Here is a 20,817-nt window from a genome sequence, read left to right on the forward strand (position 1 = left end):
GACCGGTCCGGTTTTAATTCAGAGTGGAAAAGGTTTTGGCGGGAAGAGTGAGCCATCGCGTCGGTCCCAAATGCAAATCTAGGGTTTCTTCTCTTTGGAGCCGGTGGCACCGCGGCGAATGAAGCAATTGGGTCGGGGAATTCGCGTAGAAGCGTGCTGATCCCATGGACGGAGCTCGCGTGCAGCTGGGGGAGCCGATCGGGGATGCCGTCTCCAGGATCCGGTTCGCTCCGGGATCCAACAACCTCTTGATCTCTTCCTGGGACTCCGTCCGTTACTACTACGCCGCCGTCATATGGCCACCCCCCTCTCGATTCGATCTAACTTACCGGGCTCTTTTTTGGGTTTGTGTTGCGTGCAGATTCTTAGGCTGTTTGATGTGGATGGATGCGTGCTCAGAGTGAGAGCTCCTTCAGATGGAGCACTTCTTGATTGCTGTTTTGAGGACGAAAAGGCTGCCCTTTCGGCCAGTTCCGACGGCTGCATTCGGAGGTGAGCCTGCAATTTGTCTGTTTGAATCCGCTATGTTTCTTTCATATGAATGCATATACTTGTTGGTTAAATTGCAAGTTATTTCACGAGACATAGAGGCGTTGAGGAAAATTTGAATTTTTATCCAACAAGAGGCTTTGCATAGATCTATTAAGTTGGTATCTTTGTTTCAGTTATCAAGGACTTTGTTTATATATAGACAACTAGGGATATGAAATCTTCACAACCATTTATTTTGTGGAAAGGAGAAAATGCCAGGGGTGACTGACCATTCCTTCTATCAGTTATTTTTTACCTAATCGAGTGATGATTCGTATTCAATTGATATATGTTTTTTCGGAAAACATCCTCAGGTATGACTTCTGTTCAGAGACCCAAACCATAGTGGGAAATCATGATGATTCAGTCACTTGCATTGATCATTCCAAGGAAACTGGTAAACTACTGTTTATTTGCCTTTTTATGCTCTAGAAACTCTAATTTTATTACTTGATATTTCATCACGGATAAAAAAGAAGCAGAGTTTTTGACAGTAGCTATACAGCTGTTCAATGATCCATGTGAAGAAACAAGCAAAAACTTGCTGCCTACTAGTTAAACATTAAAGAGCAGATCAACTTGACTTCTGGGTTTGAACATAGCATTCATCACTTGAATAAATAATAACCCAACAATACTTGACTTCTGGAAATTGCTAGCTGTCTCCATGATTTTCCTATTTAGTCTCAAATCAGGCAGAAATTGCACATGTTTCTCGAGCACGACTTGCAACCTGATTTAAGCAATACATGGTTGCTTTTTTTTCCTTTCATTCAAAGATCATCATGTTTTTGATTGACAGTCACAAGGATACCATATGAATTATAAATTTGGTCTTTTGGATTGATTTATTTGGACTCATATCCATTTACGTTATGCAACCACCAGTTGTTATTACAGTTGTTGATGACAATTTGGTTAAGGGAGTCCATTTGTTATCTAATATAATGTTGTTTTATATAATATCAATTAAGTTTTACATTCTCATGAATATAAGTTGATTTATTCTTTGCTATATTGGAAGAAATAAATTATCTAAGTTTTTATCTGTAAGAAATTTCCTTGAGACACTTTTCTAAACTATATTTATTCAAGCATCTGATTTATGGGTATTGAAGAAAAAAAAAATTAACCTGGAAATTTATGGTTACCTACAGTTGAAGTTTCAGAAACTTTCACCAAGTTTGTTGCAGTTACTGGTGTTATCAAATGTTTAAAAGTTCTGGTTTAATTATATTTCTCTCAAGTATCAGTCAACAATTTGTAGTCAATTTTGTGGCTTCCAGGTCAATTTATTTCAGCTGGTTTAGATAAGAAGTTGATGTTCTGGGACTTGCATATGAAAAATGGACATGCTGGATGCACACAAGTGGTATATTCAGACATATGGTCTATTTCGCTTTGCCAGACTTATCTAGTAGCTGTTGTTGGTAAACAGATAAATGTCTATGACTTGCGAAACTTAAGGGTGCCAGTTCAAATAAAAGAATCCTCTATGAGTTATCAAATAAGATGTGTCCGCTCATTTTCTAGCTGTGAAGGTACTTAATCTATTTGTTCTTTCTGGTGGTATATAAAACAGCAACTTTTATCTTAATGCCTCCTCCTCTATGGGAAAAACAATGACTTGATTATTGAAAGTTGTATTAAACATCATCTTCTCCTCGTGAATGCTAAAATAATTATTCAATTTTCTTATTTGAGTCTTATGCTAGAGTTCTCATCAAATTTCTTTTCTGATATTGACAACTGAAAGTTAATTATTATCTTCAGGATATGCATCTGGTTCAGTTGATGGATGTGTTGCGCTAGAGTATTTTGATCCTTCAAAGTCACATGAGATGGGGTTAGTTTCCAGTTCTTGCTTATCCATTAGTTTGTATGCCATGGTAGCCTTCTGTCAGCGCCCAAAAACTTTCATTGCTTAGTCATGAGTAAGTTGTTTCACATGTTATTGTTGACTTTAGTTCGATGCCAGGTTGGCATCTCTGCAGTTGGGAGTTCAATAAACTGCTGGATGTTAAAAGCTTAAGAAGTCTTAGTTTTTCTGATGCAATAGTTTTAACATAGGAATACACCCTTCTAAATGTAAGAACACAGGGATGCCGAGTTGCTGAATTCTATTTGTTGACTCTATTAACTTCTGTCCCATTTCAAGTAGGTGTGTATTCCGCTGTCATCCAAAATCAAAAAGTGGAAGATGCCACTTGGTTACAGTAAATGACATTGGATTCCATCCATGGTACATATACAATTTCCTGCTTGTTCAAGTCAGTGATATTCACATATATTTGATTAGTTGACTGATTTCTTGCTTCTCCAGCTCTGATACCTTTGTGACAGGTGATAATGAAGGATATGCTATTATTTGGGACATCCAAAGCAAGAAAAGACTCTATGAGGTAAGCCTTTTATTTTAATAATTTAATTGCAGGTTCATCTGTGGTGCCAGTTACATTAACAACCTCAACATTAATTCTTAATGGAACTTTGCTTTGTCTTTTGGAGTATTTTGCTTTGCTATTTACATGTCCTTCAGATATAGTTTTGAAGATTTTAAAGTGTTTTATGACCTTATAATATCTCAAATAACACATGCCAGCATATATATATTTTAGGTGCATGGAACTGTTTGGTTTCACTTCTATCAACAATTACCTAAGAATACCAATTGAACTATTGAAATGATAAATGTTGCCATGTTCTGCCTAGACTCCTAGGCAGATGCACCTAGGTATATGAGCTACTTCACAGAGGTACTTGCCGTGATGGATTTTAGTTTAGCCAATTGCTTAAGTGTCCAAACTGTTGACTCAGCCCTTAACCTAGACCCAATTTTCTCTTGGTGGCCATTTAGTTTTGACAAATAGTTATTAGTAAAAAATACGTATCGTCTAGAGTAATGCGACATTAATAAAAGTGTTTTTTCTCCCCTGCTTTTGTGATTTACTACGGAACTAGTTATTCAATAAATTTCTGCATGTAATTCTTCCATTGTGCATGATATGTATGTTAACTCCTATAATTAAAACTTTAGCTGTAGTTTTGTTTCTATTTCAATGTATTTTAGTTTCTTGAAGGTTCATCAGCATGAAATTCAACATGTATTCGGTTTTTGATTGGAGTGCCAATGTGATGAGTGATAAGAATCACCTTATTTTATCTAACGGAAAGTCAAGAAATACATATGTTATATCATACACTGAATATGAACTTGCATACTATAATAAATGTATGGATTTTTTATATGTATATTTTAGATTATATACAATAAAGGTATTTTCTCTACCTGCATGTGCACCAAGGCCTTCCAACCTATGCTTTTTGAGGTATTACTGCCTATGCTCACCTTTAGCATTTTAACAACTGTGGAACTGATCAGTTTCTGACAACTTGTGGAATGTTTTTTTTTTTTCCTTCATTCTTGTGCCTTGAGCCTCAGATAAGTTGAATTAGACTGCAGGAAAAAACAAGAATGTATCCTCTGGAAATATATATTTGCATTTGCATTATCCCATTACATCTAGAAAGTTTCTTATGGTTATCTTATCAAGATCTTCATCTGATAATATGTGCCCTTATCAAGTAGCAGTAGTACAAGTATTTAATAATATTCCTTTTGATCAACCTGCACAAATGAAGTGTCTTGGATTTCTCTAAGGACCAGGACATGCTACATACACAAAACTATCCTTCTGTCCTGTTATTTTATGTCAGACTAGGTTTTGTCCTTTTCTTTTTGAAGTGGCCTAATTTTGTTTTTGGTTTTTTCAGCTTCCAAGATATCCATGTAGTGTTGCATCTTTATCATATAACCACAGCGGCCAGCTTTTGGCTGTATCATCTAGCTGCATATACCAAGAAGCACGTGAAGTGTTAGTTTCCGTATCTCATTACTTCTTGTGATTTGTTCATTTTACTAACTTTCACTACAATCAATGCATGATTTACTTATTCAAATATTTGCCTAATATTATTTTATAAGAGGCTTCTTTTTTTAATATATTTTGATTTCAGGTTTTAAGTTCTTATCTCATATTGTTACTCATCCAAAAAGTCTAATTCTTTGTTAAAAATTTGTATACACTCTGGGAAACTTTCTCTTTGTTAGTTTTGCCTGATGAATAATTTAATAGACCAAGTAGAGGAATGGTGTGATTTAGGTCCTTGATGTAGAAAGTTAATCATTCTCTCTGAAAGCGTTGCTAGATGAGGTAGACCATCCAGTCTAATCACTCTACTGGAGGATTGTCAACTAATTGATTTCAGTTGTTACAGTGCATTCAATAATTCACATCCTTATGGCCTGGCATATGGATATTTAGTGTGTTTGCTGCTGATAGAAATCAGATATGAGTCTGAACCTAAAACTCAAATATCAGAAAGGAATAAAACGATTGGAGAAAGCTTTGCTAGATTCCTGTCTAGAGAACATTTATTTAAGAACCCCAAACATCATAGATTTGTTGGTACATCTTATGATGCAGATTTACTCGATGATCATTGTTTGTCTATAATAAATATGTTGAGCTCGCTAGAAGTTTGTTGCGTTTCATTTTTTCTGACAAGTGTTATTTACAGTATCATTTCCCTCAATGCATGAGAAAATTGTAAAGCATGTGATGGTGTTTACTCAGATAGCAGTCTATTTTTGTTGTTTTGATAGTTAGTCTTCACTATAGAAATCATCTTTAACTTGACCTTTATTTACCAGAGAAGAGGCTCCTCAAATATTCATTCACGCGATGGAGAACATTGCAAAACCATCTCGTCTATCTTAGATGGCAGCAATGTGCACATGTTGTATGTCTTCAGGTCGAGTTACAGTGAGGGGATTGTTGTATGTTTCCATGTCTGTCTTATTTCAGAACAGACACTTCTGTGTCAAGTATGTGATGCAAGAACACTAACCCTTGTCCTCTTTGTTGGAGTCTCTGTCTCGGCCGGCAAAGCAATTGGAGGCAGCTTCTGTTGTATTAACTGTATACTGTTCCAATTCTTTCAGATGACTTGGTGCTTGAATAGCCGAAGTACCACTCATCCTTCTCTCCAGTTTGTTGATGTATGCTACAGGTTTAAGAGTACATTCAATTGGCTTAACCTTTTAGAATGTGTTCAATCAAAAGATTTGATGCTTGCATCAGTAGACTTCCAAGTATTGTTTGTAGAATCACATTGAGCCAATTCACTGAATTAAGATTGGGGACCAAATAATGCTGCTTTTTGTTGCTGACTCCATTTCAATGTCAAGGTTAATGTTTTACACTTTTATGGTATACATGGCTTAAGAACCCAAAAAATAATAATTCTCAATTAACATTGGGAAATGCTTTCTTTACACTGTCAATTGCTTGGTTTCAGCATCTAACAAGGTCTGGTGGACATGAAAAAAAAGATACTAGAACTGAGAGTTAATCTCCTCTTTCCAGAACAAAAGAAAAAGAAAGAAAAAAGTTGCAGTTCAGACCATATGTACATCATAAGGATGAAATTTTCTAGTTTCAACAGAGATAATCTTATAAAAAACACTCCCTTTCGGGTTTTCTTATCCTACATCCCTGACTAATTTTAAGTGCATTTTTAGCTCAGTTCTCATCTCAATGTGATTGTAGAGAACATATGCCACAGCCAATCTGAATGAATCAAAGGCCTGCTGAAACTATCATCCTTCTTCAAAATGTCTGCTGTGGATCAATTGTAATTGACCAATTATACAAGTTTTCGCACAGCTTAATCGGCTCCTACATGTCATGGTCAACCGTCATGAGTGCTGGCATCTGCCCGATGTCCACGAAATCGATCCTGTTTAACCTCACACAGCAGAGGACATGCTCTGGTAGCTCCTCCTGCTTCTGTGCCTGCATCGGTTTCTCTTGATCAGTTGAACTTTTTTAAGTTTAGAATATTGCAAATAACCAAGCTGCAAGTTTCACATCAATTGAAGCTGGAAGTATGTATATGTCATACCTGGATGGTTAAACCCAGATGAAGAATTCCATGCTTCAATCGCTCTCTAAATGCTTCGAATCCCTTTCTCGATAGGTAGCTAAAGCGGTGAACATCCAGGTCAATTTCAAAGTAATTCGAACCCTGTGCGTAGAAAACATTTCGTGAAAAGTTCTATACCTGTCTATACCCATAAAACTCGTATATTACCCAGTCATGGTTGAAAAAGTTCATGACAGTCGAAACCATATCACTTTTAGATGGGATAACAGCAAGTCTCGAATGCATCATTACAAGAAATTACTCTCTTTCAACTAGGAAATATGTTTGGAATCACAAATCTAGCATATGCAGGCACCACATACTGCAAAGAAAAAAAAAAAAGCCTAGTATGTCATCAGTTACCTGGTAAAAATTGTGTTGAGGGCGTGAAAGCACTGGCTTTTCATTGTAAGCCTGCACAAGCTTCTTTTCTGCACTATTCAAGTGTAGATCCTCGGGATTTGCTAATCCAGCAAGTATCTTAAGTCTTTCTCTATAGGGAATGGTTGAGTCCATTGCAAACCCTTTAACCTTTTCTACTTCATCGTCTACTAGTCGCTGCAGAGGACCGTACAATAATATCATAATTAGGATCCGATGAACACTTCCTAACAACGATATTAATGCAAGAAATAAATTCGAAGCAGCTTACCCTAATGCTATCCTGAAATTGGGTAGAAATCTCTTTGTCAAAATTGTCTGATACCTTGAAGTATAGTACAAGGCTCATCCCTTCCCCATCGCTATCACCAAGAAATATAGCAGCAGGATAAGTCGGGAGCTGTCAATTTGAAGGAAAGTTTCAACATACTAACTCATCGAACATCTCTTTTGAAAAGAAACAAGAGACCAAGTTAGTCATCAAAGATGTGAAAAGATACCTGGATGTTGACAATTAGCAGGGAGGGAACTTTCTCGTGCGCCTTCGTAGAAGGAAGCTCAATGTGCTGAGCAATGTGGTTCACTTTACGTGGGCACAAAAACAAATCGACACCAATCGGAGTGTATGGAGTCTGTCGTGGAGCAGGGGATTTTTTCTTGTCTCTGCAAAAGAACATTATGAGTTAACAAAAACAAAAATGATTAGAAACATCGGTTGCTCGAATGCAACCTGAAGTAGCTCTCCCCACGAAGCTTAAAGGACGATGGCTCAAGAATTGACCAGCATCCTTGCAATGGCTTTTCTCCAGTTGAGCATGGAACTGATAGTCCTGCCATTGGACGATATAGGCATTTCTTGGAAGCACCTATGAAAAAAGTTGCCATAATAATCATCATTTTGAATTCTGAAGGAGTTACTAAGTACAATTGAACTACGTGCTGTCATATGCTGTCATGAACTTAAAGATGTCTACATGCAAATTATTATTCAACAATTGACAAATATGACAAAAGAAATAACATGTTCGTACCCAAATATCAGCCAGTAATAGTTATTTTTTTCAACAAGACAAAATGAATTAACAAGAAACAGCATGAGTCCACTTACAGAATTCAGTAGCATCTTTTGATCTTCTCTTAAATGAAAGCCTGATCACTGCCGACTTCCTTTTCAGACACTGTGGGCTAGCACTAGGAAACTGTTTTTCTTTATCGTTAAAGCTAATCGAAGGAACCAACTGAGGTGCACAAGATGAAGTCAACTGCTTCAATGTGCTTTCACGAAATTTTTCCTCTGTGTCGTGTATTATTTCTTTCAAGCCTTTAAAGCTACCACGTATATCCTCTAAGACCTTTTTCACTTTGCTGGAACTTTCGATCTGGTTCCTAAGCTTTCCTTCATTAACCTTTTCCAACTGAGATTCAGAGCCTTGCGGGTTAATAATCTTGAGTCTATCTGTATCTTCAAACTCATCTTTGCTTGAGAGCTTAGAACTTCTGATTCCATCTGCTTCAGTGTGCTGTTCAAATCCCAAAGAGATTGATGTGCTGTCGTGAAATTCCTCAAACTTGCATGCCTCATCCACTACGAGCGAAGCATTTTCATGCTGCAGCATTTGGGTCCCAATCGTACCGTTTACCGAGGGAAGACAATCTACAGCAAATAACAAGTACTTAGAAATATTGCTCATTTGAAGTTACCACTGTTTGATCAAGATGAAGAATGCAAATCCATACCTCCACTAACACTACTAAAGTCATCATCAGATTCAGATTCTAAAACACTGACAGAGTCAAACCATACTTCTTCTGGGCATAACCCTGCAAAAATATCATGACCCTGTCAGTTGCAATTATATTCCCAATCAAAGAAGAGTGAGTCGAAAATTTGATGGCAGATTCAGCATATATATATATATATATATATATATATATATATATAAAAGCAAAATCTAAATTCAATGGATGAGTGTACAAACAACAAGAATAAGGTGAAAACTGAAATAACAGAAGAATGACAAGCTCGAAACCATCTGAAGCAATCCCGTACCATTTTTCTCCATCTGACTGTGATGCCATTGCAACTGAGTAAGATGAAACGCGAGATTTGAAACCTCAGATTTCCGGCGAGTTGTTGCAGCAGTCTTAACATGAACGAAGTGACTGTGAGGAAGATGATTTGCTATATCGCATTTCCTAGTTGCGGGTGCATCAGGAACTGATGCTGAAATCTTTCCACGGCATTTTCTCCACCGAATAGAATACTTCCGTGACCTAGATCTTCTGTTCGATGTTGACATACAGGTACCCATGACGACGAATTAGTACTATGTGGCCTAATAACAACGATGAGTGCTTATCAGATTGTGTCACCCTCCTTGAAGAAATATACAATTTTTATGCATGCGAGAGAAAAGGTAATTTCTCAAAATTGCAGGATCTTGTAAGATGAAGTACACAAAACATATTAACTTTATTCACATGTTTTGGTGATCCATATCAGCATGTGACACTGAATGATAAGCAACAAATATCAGGATAAAATACACATTAGTAAAACACACACACACACAGACAACCTTGATCAAGCTTGATAGTGATCGCAGGGGATTCTAACCATAAGAGAAGCAGGGGAAAAACATCAGCCATCTCAGCCCTATCCTCAACCAATGAAAGCACATCACAGACACAGAAGGAAGCCTTATCCTATAGGGGTATTCACGGGACCTTCCAAGAAAAAAGAGGGATAGTGACAAATTAAGAGTCACATGTTGAGTAGTAAAAGCAAAATCATGCCCAAGTTAAAACCAAACTACAAGAAGGCCGTAGATCAAATCACAAAATAGAAGGCATTTAGCTTCCATCACCCAAGTCTCAGGTCAACACTAGTAACAAGAGAAATGACACTAAAATCAAGTAATATATTCAATAATCTTTACCAGCAGACATCTAATTAATGCAAAATAATCATGTTCAATGCACAAGACAGATCCACAAGAACACAAATTTTCCAGGTTATACGTAATTCTCTACTAGAATAAGGGAAGCAGCAGAAAGACTCTACCTTGAACAATCAGGAGAAACAAACGGGAAAACCGAGCTGGTATAGTCTGTGAAGAGATCTAATACGACATCTCGAGAGCTAGAGAAGCTGCAAAATCCACATCCTTAATGTCAGTCTACTCCAGGAAAGCAATTCAAGTCCGGAGACACTCGATGCGGTACGCATCGACAACCAAACAATGTCCCAACCATTTATTGGGGTCTGCGACGTATAACCGAGTAGATGTGAATCCGCGTGCTAAACTACTCGGAATATTTTGGGAAAAGCAAAACAAAAGGAATGGCAATGTCAAAGATCTGGAAAATATCCTAATAAAATTCACAACGGATAGACGAACAACTAAGAAAACCAACCAAAAAAAGAAAAGAGAAGTAAAGATCCAGTTTTTAGACAAAGAAACATTCCGAGCGTATCAGTTCGACGAATTAGTTGTTGGATTGGATCAAGAAGTTGACTTGGCCCTTGCCACTACTATTTTTGACAGAAACATCAGAACTGCAAGACAACTTGACAAAGATTGACTCATGGCCCAGTTCGGAGATGGCAATGGGAAGAGAGAAAACATGGAAGGGATGTGCGGAAAGGAAGGATACGAACAACGAAATCACACATCAAGAACAGCTGCATCAAACACAATAGAAGAACAGAAACAACCCCAAGATCCCTGGTAGAGGAAAAGGGAAACCGTATCTTGAATCGAAAGACAGATCGGCAACAAAAATCTCAATGGAAACAGAAAAACAAAGAGCTTCTTGATTCCATTCGTACGACGAAGCCCAAAAAATGATTACGAATGGAAAGAAAAGGAGAGATTTTGAAGGACACGCAGAGACAAAGACGAGACCTTGAAGCCTTCGGGTTGCAGCCTGCATCCCAACATTTGGCATGGAAGACCGCCGGCGGGTGCCGCCCTTCCGTCGGAGACGAGAGGGAGACGAGGAAGGGCCAAGCTCAAGCCCGCCGCAATTTATAGCGGTCCGCCAATGGCGTCTTCCGTTTCACGTGGGAGCGACTGGGAAGGGGCAGGAAAGCTTCCACCTTGTTACCTTTTTTTATGTCACATTTTACAGAGAGAGAGAGAGAGAGAGAGAGAGAGAGAGAGAGAGAACAAGTTTTGGTGGTAAGGAAGAAGATTTTTACTGTGTTACAAAGACATCACATCACATCAATCTGCACCTACCCATTCAGAGGGAGAACAGAACTTGTTTGATACTCTGCTTCATGGATTGAACTCCCTACTTTCATTCTTTATTTTAGTCTAGAGAGAGAGAGAGACACTTGCGAATCTGCGATCCTCCTCATGTGGGCACTTAAACTGCTTTGGGACTTGTTGTTTTCGATCATGTATATGAGGTGTTTATAGCCAAACTATACTTCTCTGCAATGGCTTTGACTATTTGAGTTTAATTTTGCACAGCCAGAAAATATTGCCAGAAAAGTAGGAGAAGAACACATTTGAAAAAAGAAGGCATTTTTTTTATAAATAAAAAATAAAATGGGATTTTGCATTGACCATATTTTCTCTCAATAATTAAGATTTACATGTATATATAATCAAGATTAACATTGGACTTATTTAATATCCTTGATTTGGTCGAGGAGTATTAAGTATGAGTTTATCTTGAGTTAATTATATATTATTTTTAGTATTTCGATTTACATATTTTTCAAAAATTATATTAAGATCTTTATATTTATAAAAAATGTAATTTTATAAAATTATTTTTTTAATCCTTATAATGATCAAAATAATTTATTTTTATCCCAATATAACTTTCGAAAGTATAAGAATAAAAATATTAAAAATAATTAATTAAAAATTAATATATAATTAAGCTATTTATTTCATCATAATGAATAAGGAGTAGGGTAAATGGGTTGAAAGAAAATTAATCAAACGCCCAATCAAACTACATATCAATATAAACTTTGATGAGATGCTTGGTCATGGCAATATAAACTCTGGTTTATCCGAACACCCGAGGTTGGGTTAGTGTGGCCAGAGAGAGAGAGAGCAAATAGCTCGCTCACCTGTACGACTCATCTGCAGTTAATGTTTTGCCATCATTATGAATCAGGTGATCATCCCAATTGCATTACCTCGCAAATTGACAAAAGGTGTGCATTGAGAGGTGAGACAGCCAACATCACCTTTAAATGAATGTATAAAAAACTGAGACATGCCAGCTCAAAAGCTTCCCATGAAGGAGATGGCGAAGCCTAAGAGCAGAGACATGCGATGTCCCATCAGCTGGGAAAGATCCATAATTCTTTTTTTTTATTTGGTGCTGATGGTTGCACTGCGAGGATGCAAGCTTTAATGCAATGCCATGCACTCCGTTTTCCTTTTTCTTATTGTTAAGATATTTTTTTAAAATTTTATTGATAAATTATCTAAAAAGGATTTTTATTTTAATTTTTCAGTTAATACGTCATTTTATTTATTTAGCATCTCTTATTTTTTAAAATAAAATTATTCTTTGATTATGACTTTTGTCTCATCGTTGTCAACTTTTTTTTTTCCTTTACTTCATCGTTTATTTATCCTCTTATTTTTTTTATCATCCTCGTCCATACAATTATCATTCCTCATGTGTCATTGTCATTATTCTCACTTGTATGTCATCACTTATCGAGAAAAAACGAACGATGAAATAGATGCATATAATAAGAGGGACAACAGGATAAAGAGCATCACGAGTGATAGGCAGACAAGAGACACTCTACGAGAATAAATAAAAAATTTATTATTTCTTTTTTTATTATTTTAACTTAGGTATCTCTTTTCATATCTCTCAAAAATATATCTTTATTTATCATAAATTTTAAAAAATCTATGTACCAAACACGTCTATCAAAATATTATAAATCTATTAAAAACATTGCTATCTAAGTCAGTAGACTCAAAACTCATAATAAATCAATTCATATACAAAAATAGAATAAATATTATTATTAACTTAAAAATAACAATAAATAATATTTTTTATTATACTTATAATGTTTTGAAAAAAATGTTATAATCAAGAAATTGAACAAGATTAAAATTAATTTTATAAAAATATAATGAATACTATTATTATTATTAATTTAAATTCTTTGATGAATGATTTGGATTTGTCGAAGTTGATAGCTTAGTCGTGACTCGTTATGTTATCATGGAGACGTTTCAAAGATAATAAAAAACATAGAATTCGTTCTATTTAGAACCTCCATATGGATTCAATAATTTTATTTTATTTTTCTTAATTTAAAAATAATATAATATTCTCTCCCATTCTCTTTTCCGAGTGCAGAATCCCATGCATCCAACCTCTGCTCTTCGTTCAAAAACTACAGCAAATGCAGTCCCATGATATGATATAAGGTGGTGGTACCTGCAGCTTTGTTTTCCGGGCTTCTTGGCCTTCTCTTCCGGTTCACAGGAACATAGTCTTTCCTTTTCTCACGATTTTGGTGTACCGTTCGAGGAATGGAAGTGACCTTTCGATGGCATTCCGAGTTGCTGTACTTCTCCTCTCTTTTACGTCCCTGCATCAGATTAACATTACGGACTCGCTAAACCTTAGTATCGTGCTTTTGAAGAAGTCACCACTGTGCACCGAGTTGATTGGCTTCATGTTCTGGGGAAGAGGGAAGAGAAAACAATGTGTTTGGATGCAGAAGATACGATCACATAGCTTAGAATAGAAAACTCAGATGATTGTGTCACACATGTGCGAGATTACTTCAGCAGTAAAGAACAGCTTGACTGATTGATCTGTGAGGTATAACTACAGTTCAAGGTGCACAGAGAGCTTAAAACAATGGGAGTGGGGCAATTGACCATGAAAGAGGGAGAGGTTCATGCATGAGGTGGTCCATGCGGACTCTTGGAAACTTCCAGGGAAAGTCTCCCTCATCATATTAATTTGATGATTCCTTTGTTTATCCCATCCAATAACTAAGCACATACTATTATTATTGTTATTATTGTAGCAGTTGATTCCTTTGTTTATCTCCAGGTTTGCCTTTCGACCCAGGACACTGTGACAGAGAGAAGAAGATGTGACTCTGTTCAAAGAGATGACCAAGTCCATAGTTTAGCAGGTCCAAAAAGATGGATTATACTTGCATGCATGCTCTAAGGATCAATACTTAGCCAAACTGATGAATTTATAATTGCTTGTTGATCTTTGATACATTTCATTCCCTTGACTCCTACCTATCATGTCACCTTCAAAGGGAGCAGACCTCTCAAGAATCATCAAAACCCAGTTGAGGTGAGAGAGTAGAAGACTGCAAACAGAATATAGATCTGCTAATATTTAGATGAGCATTAGAGGGAAGTTTAAGGAAACAAAATTAAAGAGAGGATTGGGTCTTTGATCCTTTAATTAAAACTAAAGTGGCTCCTGAGATTCTAAATTGGATTACTTAACAGAAAAGAGCTCAATTTATATATAAACCTCTAATCTCTGTATGTATATTTTTTAGAAAAATTAAACCTCTAATTTGTACTTAAAAGTGTGAGATCAAATCAACAATTAGGCCTCTAATTGAACCAAAATGGAAGCTTCCTCTGTTCTTCTGGTTGCTTTAACACCTGACCAACCAATACATGCCATGGCAATTATTGAGCTTTAATAGGTGGGCAGCTCACTAAAGACATGTTTCCACCTTTAAGATTTTGTCTCTCTATTTTTATATAAACTCACTCATTGATGGCCTTCTACATGTGAAGGTGGTCAACAAGAAGCTCATTTCATGTGCCACCCTCCTTCAGGAATGGATTGGTAGAACAATGCCAAGTACAAGAAGATGGCATTTTGAGCATTAGTTTTAGCATAATGTTAACATTTGAACCATCACAGTCTCTCAAGCTGCACTTAATCTTGTATCACAGAGGCCATCTGATATGGACCTAATCAAGCTTAGATATGTGATATTATGGGCATCTAATCGAATGTATTCAACCATCATGTGTGGCAATGAGATATGGGTCTTTTTTGCAGAACTAAACCCCCAATTGGGGTATTATGATTCACTTGGAATCAAACACTAACAAAGAAGTGGTTTGAATCAGCATAAGTAGGGAAATTTTTTTGACTTGTTGATCACAATTTCCGAAGAACTGTGCCAAATGACTTGTTCTTCACTAAAAATTAAACTCAACATGTAGATAAGGAGTCCTGTCACAGATCAGAGCATCTCCTCTGTTCATGAGATGATGCGCATGCTAAGCAACCACACCCAATGGATCTGATTCAAACAAACATGACTGTTAATGTGAAAAATGTTGCATGATGTTCTTCAGTTTCGATCAATAACATTGCAATGTGGAAAGTGTGTGAAGTGTTCTGGATTGTGCAGTGGCAGTGGCAAGCATATTCTATCAGCAGTAAGTATTTAGTGATTTCAACTTTTTTTTCCAGCCAAGCCACAGATCATCAAAGTTTAGATTAATATAATGAATATCAAGAAGCATTCTTTACAAATGATATGGAGATTTGTCGATTATATTACGAGTACATATTAAGCTTCTCTCTAACTTTGTGAAGAGCTCATTCATCTTTAAATCCTACTATTATCTTTCATTGGATTCCTTGCCGCAAGGCTCTGTTACTGGTGTAGTTTGCTACGCAGAAATTTAAAGACGAATCCGACATCTGCCATAGAGCAATCTTCATCTTCTAAATCCAACTATGTTCTTGGTTTTATACTGTCATTGTTGCTTCTTTTCTGATTGCTGGAGACTCCATGGCTTGGTGATCCAAGAACAGGGCAAGCTTCTTTTCTATCCTCATGGACTATATGGTGATTACAGAGTATATGCAAGTTGTTGTGTTCGATCAATCCAGTCTTCCATGTCTCAACCCTGATGCTACGGAACTCTGAGTTGCTCTAACAAGTCAGGCTTGGCATTCAGGATTCCAGGGTATCAAGCACACTAGTACAAACAGGAGTTTTGTAGGATTGCTGAGCCGTTCACAACATCTGCGCCCTGAGCTGCTTTGCTATGTCATGTAATCCAACCAAAAGCAGTTGTATCACGAGGGAAGTGCTTACAGAGTTCTATTTAGTTCTTTATTTCAAGAGGTGTTTACAGATGATGAGTGCAGGAAACTATGAAATATATGAGAAAATAGGGAATGCGCTCACCTGTTTCCATTAAATGTCTCGAGCTGACACCTTATGAACAGGAAAAAACATATGGAACATCAATTCCTTTGAGGCAAACTATCGCTTAACCATTACGGGAATTTGATCTTAGCTTGACAACATTTATTCCAAAGCATGGGAATCATAAGCTCTCTTCTGGTTCTAACTTTTCTTGACGGTCATACCCATTCTTCCAGTTGGAGCAGCAATCTGTTTGACAGCTCTTGAAGAACATGCAGTTCATGATCACCTCGAGTGCAACAAGGAGAGCATGGACGTAAGAGATGTAGAGTGCCTCCCAGAGAAGAGATGAATTCATTTTCCCCGAAAGATCGTATTGCCTCACCACCCTATACTGAAACAAAGCTTCAACTGCGGCCACTCCCAGGTTGGCAGACAAGGCCAGGGATAACGCAGTCTTGACCCTTCCCCTGATGAGCATGCAGGCCTTGAGGACTGGGATGTAGCCGCGGCAGTTGTCCGTCGCAGAGACGACGATCGCCAGGCTGCAGATCACCGTCGTGTTGGCAACGACGATGGAGTAGAGAACAGCACCAGCGGCAGAGAGAACAAGCATGGAGTTGCTCGTCGAGAGGCCGAGAACGTCCACTGCGTTGGACACGACGGACAAGAAGGCGAAAACGCTGGCGTTGGCGGACAGAACGAGGCAGGAGTTGAAGAGGTGCGTCGGGAGGATCGAGCGGTAGAGGCGGAGGGCCGAAGAGAGGCGAGGCGGGGCTCGTTTGCGGCGAGGGCCGCCGCAGACGTTGTGAATTATGGATGCTTTTGCGAGGAGCAAGAAGGTGAGGACGAACGGCAGCGTGAAGACGAAGGAGAAGCCCGTTTGTGCGAGCTTCACGTTGAGAAGGGAGAAGAATGTGGAGGTGACGGGAAACCTCGCGGCCTGGAACAGCGACCGCAGGCGGGACGAGATGGTCTCGAGGACTGTCGTGGAGTAAGGGATTGGTGCCTGGGAAAGGAGGAGGGAGGCTGAAGCAGGGAAGACAAGGAGAATAGCAATGGAGGTGAAACAGTGGTAGTCATGGAAGAAGGCATTGATGGATCTCCTCATGATCCTAATGGCAACTCCCATGGCTCTCTTTGGACTGTATCTCCACCTCGAAAGATGGATGTTGGCAGTGTTTGGAAATGGCGGGGAGGGTTGGAGTAATATAAGTTGGGTGTTCTACGCATCTCATGGTTTTGGCAGATGCATTAAGATAATCTTTTAATGCTTGTGTTTTGCATTGAAAGAACCCAAATTGCTTGATAATGAATACTACACAAATCATGAAGTAAACAGCTCTATTTGAAGAATAGATTAATCTGCCTTCTAAATGCCCCATATAATCTTAACAATGCATGAGGTTAACAACAGTGTAGTAATAAAGATCATGAACTGGAAATTGGATGTGAAGCATTTTGAGGAGTTGGTGACATGTAACAAGCAGCAATGATTTGATAGGTACACTCAATCTGGAAATTATATCTTAAAAATGGTTGGTATATTGTCTTGAACACCGACAATAGCAAGTCACTGCACATGAGATTCCCAGCTCTTCAAGCAGAAATATAGCTGGAGATCCATTGTCTTATATTTTTTTGCCTCTGTAATGCCATGAAAGGGAGGGGTAGTTTGCACAATGATAGGTTTGGCTTGAATTGATTTGCTTCATGCATGGATGGCATGGCATCATCCTTTGCTACATTGAGTTATGATCATCTTGTTGAATGATGTCAAGAAGAGAGAAGTCTTCTTCAAGATAAGACTTGTCTGAAGGAATATATGGAGATAAGGTGGCTGAGGCAGCTAATCAATGGTGTAGGCACATACCAACAGATTGAGACCTTTGTCCACTCCATTTTGTTCAAGCTGAGAACTCATTTCCCCTGTATTAGTTCATCATTCCATCATTAGCTCTGGAAAGCAAAGAAAGTTTGGAACTTTGAATAAAGGCACAAATTGTTCTCATTGATCAGTAAGTAATTCAGGAACTAACAAGAACAATAAATTTCATTTTTGTTTCTTGTGTACTTCTTAGCTTATAGGTATTACTGTTTTCTTGTTTCTTATATTCTTGACATCTAAATCCTCTGTATGCAATCAAGCAAACAGATAGAATCCTTGCCTACTGCATGTTCATATAACTGCAAGCAGTGCAGCAATCTAAAACAAGGAGATGGGTAAATTGTTTCTATCAGATGCCCTTTTCTTTTATTCTTTTCAGGAAACTTGAGGGCATAAGTGCACCATTAAATCTATCATATGTCAAGCTAAAATAACTGCAGCTAAGGGTAAAACACTTGTTATAAGGATTGTAGTCCTTGAGAAACACAACCAGATCTTCAAACTGTACTTAAGTCATCATTGTACTTTTTCCATACTTAATGCTATCATATCAAATAATTATTGATGGAGACAACTTTAGTCTTTTTGGCTGACTTGATTTAAACCTACTTAATGCTTAGCAGCACAGGATAAATCTTTTCCTTTTTTTTTTTTGAAGGACTTGACATATATATTGTTTTTATTTACTTCATAGTTTTGCATGTTCTTATTGCCTTACTGACAACCTAATTGATGAATGACAAACTCAAATTGTTCTCCAGGATTTATAATTGGTTTTGATGGTGTTATTGGTTAGAACAGGTAGCCATTTTATCTGTATCTATTTAGGGACAACAAAGATGCCAATTTGTGGCACTGCATATTCTTAATCATGTTGTATGCAATTCTACCTGTTGAACACTATGACAACAGTGAACATCAACAGAAATTTAGAAGAAACGTCTAGAAGTATCTATCATGTTTCTTGACAAGGATGACATGATGCCACATCATGACTGCACGTGGTTGATGGGCGAATCATCGAAGGTCATGTTGATCGCATACGGCTGACAAATGATGATCGAATCAGAAAACACGTAATTGTCATCAAGCAATACTTGACCAGTCAATCATCTGAGCACCATGATTGGCGTGGCTAGTCAATGCAAGTGTCAACTGTGGTGGGCATTATGTCATGATTCGGGCGTGATGGGGAATGTTCTCACCCTACTATAAAGCAACACCTGGTAGCCACCTAAGAGTTTATATGAAACGATCCGATGTGTGACCGAGGGGGAGAGGGGATGAACTAGCACATGACGGACAACCAACTCCGCATCATCCATATTGTATGGGTCAGCATCGCATAGCAAAAGTCCGCACCGGTTGACCCACACTGTCAAGAACGTATGGGTCGATCGCTTGTACAGTCATATTGAACGAGGACAACGATGAGTATTAACGACCCGCGCATCTTCAGGTAAGCTCACGTAGATATAAAAGTCAACCCGCTAACACATAGAAGTGGATCAAACATTTTATATCACAAAAAATCATTTGCTAACTTAAGCATCGAAAGAGTCGAGTCGGGAATCCCTTCCCTCTCGACATCAACTTATCATGCAGTAACGCAGCATAAGCGAGACAACTCCAAGTCATACCTCGGGTCGACCACAAAAACATAATTGAAGCCCGGGAGCCAATCCCCCGATCCAATCTCATTCCTCCAACCTCCTTGCTTCAAAATCTACGTAGACGATGTTATACTTTCGGGATAAAACTAAATCATATCAATCTCTAGGCCACTACATAATGATACATAATAGGCTTGAAATGTCATATTCCCCCTCCAACAACCAACAATCTTGCATGTAATCATCTCTATAGTCAGACCACTTGATACGTTTTTATAAACACAACTTTACTTCAACATTATGTGAATTGTGACTTAAGATTAATAGTAGTTTGAAACGAATCTGGATTGGATTCAAATCATCATTCTAACTTGAAAAAACACAATATATACTCAATCTATCTTAGAATATTTAAGCCCTCGTAACATGATGAAATATTTATTTAACACAGGCTATATGGCTCATGAAACAATTCTACTTTGCAGTAAGTAATGGTCTTTAGATTGTTGAGAAGCTTTTGCTTGTTAATGTATTTTTTTTTTTTAGGTTAGAACTATCTTTTATGGTATATACATACATACATACATACATACATATATATATATATATATATATATATATATAACTTTAAAAAGTCATTCTCTTTGTATTTTTTTTTAAAAAGTGCTTCGTGTTTTTTTTTCTCAAATAATATTCTATCGTCCCACCACCTCTGTATGTGGTTTTATTGAATGCTCTTCTCCATCCATTGTATCTTCACCTTCAAATTTTTTTTATCATTAGATACATTAATTATTATCTTAGTAAAGCCAACGTGGATCAACCCCCTTAAACACCGTATCCACCTTCCATCTTATACTCTCAATGTTAAGTTTTGTTGTCACACTTTCAAAAAGAAAAGGAAAAAAAAAAGATAAAGTCTCATGATGATAACGATGCAAACGCAATATGATAGACACCGAAAGCGGTGAGCGATGGACGACAACGAGGGACATTCGTGATATTACAAGAAATAAGAGGATCATCTGAAAAAATCGAAAAATGGGACGCCTTCCTAAAATTGTTGAACTGAAATCATGAAATATACAATAACGGACGCTACAACAGAAAATTTTGGATTGCAACGAGCGTTATCTTCTCAGCCCGTTAATAAATCCGAAACCGTGATAATGACCGTCACAAAGCCCGTTATTTCACGCATTTTGTTTTAAACCCACGTATTCGTTTCTTTCCCTCCCTCGCCACCGAAA

General features: G+C 37.6%; 3 protein-coding genes across 10 annotated transcripts; 1 reads left to right on the forward strand and 2 right to left on the reverse strand.

Annotated features, from left to right (window-relative positions):
* The first annotated feature begins 44 nt into the window (after positions 1 to 44).
* On the forward strand, positions 45 to 5,730 carry LOC103997358 (mitotic checkpoint protein BUB3.3). Of its 4 annotated transcripts, XM_009418542.3 has the most exons (9): positions 45 to 269; positions 362 to 492; positions 846 to 928; positions 1,818 to 2,072; positions 2,305 to 2,377; positions 2,693 to 2,773; positions 2,855 to 2,933; positions 4,306 to 4,406; positions 5,246 to 5,441. In XM_009418542.3, exons 1-9 carry the CDS (start codon positions 165 to 167, stop codon positions 5,310 to 5,312), a joined length of 975 nt encoding a protein of 324 aa, XP_009416817.2. In that variant the 5' UTR covers positions 45 to 164; the 3' UTR covers positions 5,313 to 5,441. The 4 variants fall into 4 exon arrangements, with proteins under 4 accessions (XP_009416817.2, XP_018674173.2, XP_064938492.1 ...); XM_018818628.2 differs by lacking the exon at positions 4,306 to 4,406 and having other exon boundaries at positions 5,246 to 5,730; XM_065082421.1 differs by lacking the exon at positions 4,306 to 4,406 and having other exon boundaries at positions 79 to 223; positions 5,246 to 5,730.
* A 206-nt stretch (positions 5,731 to 5,936) lies between these two features.
* On the reverse strand, positions 5,937 to 10,962 carry LOC135592762 (uncharacterized). 4 transcript variants are annotated; one of them, XM_065082416.1, is made up of 11 exons: positions 10,809 to 10,962; positions 9,965 to 10,051; positions 8,951 to 9,236; positions 8,638 to 8,721; positions 8,009 to 8,554; positions 7,631 to 7,766; positions 7,401 to 7,563; positions 7,172 to 7,300; positions 6,883 to 7,077; positions 6,499 to 6,621; positions 5,937 to 6,389 (listed from the first exon to the last, which is right to left on the reverse strand). In XM_065082416.1, the coding sequence occupies exons 3-11, from the start codon at positions 9,210 to 9,212 to the stop codon at positions 6,273 to 6,275; spliced, it is 1,755 nt and encodes a 584-aa protein (XP_064938488.1). In that variant the 5' UTR covers positions 9,213 to 9,236; positions 9,965 to 10,051; positions 10,809 to 10,962; the 3' UTR covers positions 5,937 to 6,272. The 4 variants fall into 4 exon arrangements, with proteins under 4 accessions (XP_064938488.1, XP_064938489.1, XP_064938491.1 ...); XM_065082417.1 differs by lacking the exon at positions 9,965 to 10,051 and having other exon boundaries at positions 10,809 to 10,959; XM_065082419.1 differs by lacking the exons at positions 9,965 to 10,051; positions 10,809 to 10,962 and adding an exon at positions 9,518 to 9,933.
* A 4,479-nt stretch (positions 10,963 to 15,441) lies between these two features.
* On the reverse strand, positions 15,442 to 17,334 carry LOC135592764 (uncharacterized). 2 transcript variants are annotated; one of them, XR_010479233.1, is made up of 2 exons: positions 16,106 to 17,334; positions 15,442 to 15,960 (listed from the first exon to the last, which is right to left on the reverse strand). XR_010479233.1 is itself a non-coding variant. In XM_065082422.1 (1 exon), the coding sequence occupies exon 1, from the start codon at positions 17,196 to 17,198 to the stop codon at positions 16,248 to 16,250; it is 951 nt and encodes a 316-aa protein (XP_064938494.1). In that variant the 5' UTR covers positions 17,199 to 17,334; the 3' UTR covers positions 16,080 to 16,247. The 2 variants fall into 2 exon arrangements, 1 of the variants encoding a protein (XP_064938494.1); XM_065082422.1 differs by lacking the exon at positions 15,442 to 15,960 and having other exon boundaries at positions 16,080 to 17,334.
* Between the last annotated feature and the right edge of the window lie 3,483 nt (positions 17,335 to 20,817).

Source organism: Musa acuminata, chromosome BXJ1-9, assembly GCF_036884655.1.
Source record: "Musa acuminata AAA Group cultivar baxijiao chromosome BXJ1-9, Cavendish_Baxijiao_AAA, whole genome shotgun sequence".
NCBI classification, from domain to species: Eukaryota; Viridiplantae; Streptophyta; class Magnoliopsida; order Zingiberales; family Musaceae; genus Musa; species Musa acuminata.